We start from the raw sequence: 5,244 nt of genomic DNA, 5'->3' as shown, positions 1-5,244 counted from the left end.
GGCGGTGCCACGCCCATCGTCTAATTTTGACTCCGGTACCTATAAATCTTGCATGAGAATAGATTAGAAGTTTTAGAAATTTAAATTTGCTTAAATTAGTACTTAATCTTGGGTACACCAAATTAGTTTTTTTCCAGTTGTACTTGTATACGCAACAATAAACGTTTTACAATGCGCGACATTTCATTTATAGAAACTTCATTTCACGAAATTCTCACCTGCTTATGCTAATTATCAACAACTTTCTAAAAAATAACTAATTGCAAAAGTGACGTAAAACAGTCAGGGATGATCCTACAGTCGTTCATTCCCCTCGCGATGGCAACGAAAAAGAAAACCGTTGTGTTCGAAGATCACAAAGTGAACATTAAAGAGGCATTTGCCAGTGAATAACAAGTAAGAGCAATCTACGACTGGCTTTAGTCGCCTCGTTAGATGAAACATTTTTTATTTACACAAGTGTAGCCACATTTTCAAAATATAAATCTACACTCCATATATGCACTTGACAACTCATTTGCAGAATAGAATACTATATAGTCAAAATGTCATAATATTGCACTTTTCAATAATTCTAAATTTGCTCACCGATAAGAAACAATTTATTACAGCACAACAATTCATCATTCAGTGTACACGTGAAATAATGCAGTGCGAACCTGCGAGTACTTAAAGAAAGCGACTTGCGTTTCTTGAACTGACTACGGAATACGACAATGAATAAATCAACCGTCGGCTTACTTTCGGTAGCATTGTACCTATCCTCATATCTAGCAGTAGCAGCGCCGATTGAGGAGCTATTATATCCAGCAGTGGTGACTGAGGAATACACAGCATTAAGTAAATTTCCCCCTTCCATCAAATCTACGTATGGTATATATATTTATACATAAATTTATAAACATGCAATTAACGACGTTTTCTTACCATAGAGTATTCGAAACGGAAGGTAGACGCGAAACAAAATAAGCGTATAGAAAAAATTCGTAGACAAGATCAGGACAATGATAACACTGCTTTGCTGATAAACTTACAGAACGCACTGCACATAGCCGGTTTATCTAACGCACAGAAACGCGATCTTTACGCCGCAATAAGATCGTTGAACTTTGCTGCTCAAGTTAAGGATGGATATTTCAAAAAAGCTGCCCACAACGATGCACTCGCCACATTAATTAGTGTTTTATGGCCATGAATATGCCCTTTGCATTTACATGCGTTTTACTGTAAAATGTCACATTCAAATGACATTAAATAAACGTAAACAGTTATATAATATAACTGCTATCTATCGTCTTAGTTTATTAATCAAAGAAGCCAAGTGCGTAAGAAATCTGTGAAAAATATATTGAACACCATCATTTGATAAAACGTTAACATCGGCTGCACTTTAATACCCACCACAGGATAGAAAAAGATTTTTATCTTAATTTTGATCTATCAGTTTGCATGACAAGTATATGGTATAGTTGTTCGATCTGAAAAATTCATATATATTTTGTCTAATAAAAAATGTTTCATACAAGTACTCGATTTTGATCGATCAGTTTGTATGACAACTAACATATCTGCTATAGTTGGCCGACAAACGAACAGCTTCTCGGGCAGAAAGGGATGTGTGCAAAATTTCAGGCCGATGTGACTAGTTCGCATATATGGCTAAAACGACTCAGGTCCTGACGCTGAGCTTTCAAATATACCACATATATAAGTAAGAGTGTATTTTGTTGGTGGTAACTCAACTGTTGATCATAAATTTGTGTAGGCAAAGTGGAGTTGGGATAAATCACTGGCGGCAGCACAAGAGTATTTACGACTGTAATTCGACAGCAAATTTTTGGAATTTTCGGAATTTAAAATCCTGTTGAAGAATACACATAAGAGGGAGGAAAACCCGTTGTAAAAACAGCAGCGTATACATATAAATAACTTTTTTTTATTTATTTTTCATATAAAATATTCTGAATATTAATTGTGCTATAATATTTAAAGGACATATATAATACTTGAACCAACTTAAATTTTCGTGCACATTTATAATTTAGTTTGAAATTTCAACTGCGTTTCCTCGATGTTTTTTACAAAACCACTTGCTGTATACTCGCTCATTACAGTTTTTACATTTTTATTTAAAAAACTTTTAAATATTATATGTTAATATTTATTTTAAAACGAATCTTAAAGCTATTTACCAAGAATAAAATAATATATTGTAATCAGATTTTTAAGACTCTCTGTGTTTGGTATTGCATATTTTTGCAAAAAAAAACTTAAAATATATTATTTATACCTATTTATGTATTTATGGTGATGTACATATACATGTCAGAATTAATTACTATTATTTATAAAGTGGCATATTTGTTTTGCTTTAGTTTTTAAATAAGAACAAAAAAATATGTATGATATAATCGTATACCTTGTGTAACATATTATTTAACAACTAACTGGCCTTCGCAAGCACAACTGAATATAATTACATAATACAATATTATTTTGTACAAATATTTTAACTACCTATATGAAAAAATATTTTATATACAATTGCATAAATTGTTATTTATGAAAATAAGTATGTGTATATATATATAGTTTGTAAACCACATTTTTAACACACTGTAATTTTGTTGATTACTTGAAATTGACCAAATTTAAATAAGAGTAATTGTGTTTATAATACAAAAAATAAGTTTAAATATATAATATCTATGCCATAACACACATATATGTATGTATTGAATTTGAGCAAAAATAAAATAAAATAAATTAGTTATTTAATTTTGATTAACCTTATAGGGTCACTGATGTTTTCTTCTGGGTGTTACAAAGTTCATGGCAAACAGCTTAACTTTGCCTTTAAGTCGACGTTACGAGACTCCGAAAAATACGAGGTTTATGGAGTTGCTTTAAACACATTTTGCTTCTTCAACGAGTATTCTGTTGACGCTCGCTTACGAAGTGAACGGTGTAGTTGTACACAAATATATACAAACCGATCTAGTACTAGAAAATAAATACGCGAGTACAAAGTAGCTTTACGTAATAAATTAGTACTGCAACTTTGTCGAGCTTCTATTAGCAATTGTACTAGCCACAAAAATAAAAGCGTTTTTAGATTAGTTTTTATATTCGAAAATAGTCCTTAAGATAAAAGCAAATGGCTGAGAAATAATAAAAGTAATCATAAATAACGGCAAGTAATGCCATAACTTCGCATGCCATTTAAGTAATTTCAGTAAATGATATGTAGCTTTGTATGCAAAAGATTTGGGCACAAGTACAAAATTTGTAATGAAATAGTTTCGTTCGAAAGGTAATCTAAATTTTCTGACGACAGAAGTAGATAAAGAGTATGAGCTTTTATAACAGAGCTTACCTATTTATAGTGCACACAACCCAAGTCCATTTACATTTTCATACAATTAAGCAGCAAGTCAATAAGTATTTAAAAGTCAATCTTCGTAAAATGAATTTAAGCAGAGTTTCAACTGTCATGGCAATCCTATGCACCTTTTCATTTTGTCGAAACTCAGCGCAAATAACTACTGTAACTGCCGAGAGCTCAACGGACTCAACTATGACCACAATAATTGCGAATTCGGAGGATCCTCGAGAGACAAGCTCAGATGATAGCACAGTGTCACAGACAGATAGTAAAACCACACCAACAGACGCTGTGAGCAGTTCAGGTGGAAGTATTAATAGAGATGATTCGAGCAAAAGTCAAACAGCAACTATAAGTATGAATTTGTACTATATAATCACTTATATCTGTATGAAATACTCCACTTTATGCAGGCTATAATCAGTGGAAAGAGGAGAATGAAAAAAGGTTGGAGGAAAAATATGAAGGCATAAAAAGAGAGGATCAAGATAGAGCCATCAACGATTTGATAGAAAATATTCAAAGCGCACTTGCTATACCTGATCTACCTGCGGCCAAACAAGCAGAACTAAACTACGCCTACAAAGTATTAATGAAAGCTACTGTAAACAATGACGCAAGTGTTAAGAAAGCTGCTTACAATGAAGCTCTCGATGCACTGGTCGGCGTTTTGTCTGCATAAATATTGATGAAATGTAAGCGATGCAAGTTTGAGCGGAACCGAGTGTTGTATATATAAATGTAATATACTATCACTGGTGATTCAGCCAGTTTGAGCAAAATTGGGGCGATTTCTATTGTAATGGGTGTTTCCATTTTTTGAAAAAAAAAAATGTATTCATTTGTTCATATTAATGTTGCCGCCTTCAAAATAGTCAACAGTCGATATTATGCATTTATTACAGCGCTTCTTCAAGTCGTCGAAATACTTCTCAAACTCGATATTTGGGATAGCCTTTAGCTCTTTTAACGATACGCTTTTAATGTCATTAGTAACTTTAAACCAAGAATTCACGAACAAATCTTCAGATTCATTTCTTTTAACTAACAAAACTAAGCTCATAAAACACAGCTAATCTTAGCGGCTGGTAGAGACAAAGCAAGCAATGAATCCAGCTGAAAATTTTATCGTATATCAGAGGCAACTGAACTCTCCAAAAAAGGGAAAATTGAATTTGGAAATTCCGTTATTTTTTAAGCACACTTTACATTCTGTGATTATTTAAAATCCGATCTAGATTTGGAACCATGGCAGCCATATTTCTAGTTTTTATGGATATCGACCTATCAATCAACTATTCAACTTTATTAAATTTATAGCTTATATTTTTATATTAATTTACAAAACCCTACACCCTAAACCCACACGGAAGGAAAAGTTGGAGCTCGTATGAACACTGAATATCGTGTGGAATCTCCCGCCCTTTCGATGAACGTCAGGCAAGCACCAAATGAAGTGCGAGCTGAAAAGGTTGAAGAGACATATTGGTGAAACGAAACAAGAAGGGCCAAAATGTGTAAGCGCAAAGACATGCTGATTAACCGGAAGAGTGTTCGTAAATTAAATCGGGAAGGTGAAAATCCAAACTCGCTGTCCATGAATATGAATCCACTACTAGACTTAAGAAAACCTGAGCAGCAAAATTGAAGAGTTTCCATAACTCAACCTCGTATATTGTCGAACGGTTTCGAGGCATCCAATTTACCTTAAATGCGAATCAGCAGACTTGCTTTATACCGCAAACTTTTGTTTATGTTTATAGGAATATTCTTTAGCCCACATGTTTTGGCTAGCGTTACTTCTATCGTACGGATTGATTTATTCCTTTACAACTTTATATGTGAACACATGTACGTAC

The 5,244-nt window shown here is 33.2% G+C and overlaps 1 protein-coding gene and 1 long non-coding RNA gene across 2 annotated transcripts; both read left to right on the top strand.

Moving 5' to 3' along the window:
* Nucleotides 1–617: 617 nt before the first annotated feature.
* Nucleotides 618–1,291, top strand: LOC106614820 (uncharacterized). The gene is made up of 2 exons (XR_011394883.1): nt 618–873; nt 933–1,291. It is a non-coding gene; the product is annotated as an uncharacterized lncRNA (long non-coding RNA).
* A 2,108-nt stretch (nt 1,292–3,399) lies between these two features.
* LOC106614818 (uncharacterized) lies at nt 3,400–4,167 on the top strand. Its single transcript, XM_014230730.3, has 2 exons — nt 3,400–3,740; nt 3,799–4,167. The coding sequence occupies exons 1-2, from the start codon at nt 3,467–3,469 to the stop codon at nt 4,065–4,067; spliced, it is 543 nt and encodes a 180-aa protein (XP_014086205.2). The 5' UTR covers nt 3,400–3,466; the 3' UTR covers nt 4,068–4,167.
* The last annotated feature ends 1,077 nt before the right edge of the window (nt 4,168–5,244 follow it).

This window comes from Bactrocera oleae, chromosome 2, assembly GCF_042242935.1.
Source record: "Bactrocera oleae isolate idBacOlea1 chromosome 2, idBacOlea1, whole genome shotgun sequence".
NCBI classification, from domain to species: Eukaryota; Metazoa; Arthropoda; class Insecta; order Diptera; family Tephritidae; genus Bactrocera; species Bactrocera oleae.
The sequence above is the reverse complement of the archived record's forward strand: the minus strand, read 5'-3'. Positions and strand labels throughout refer to the sequence as shown.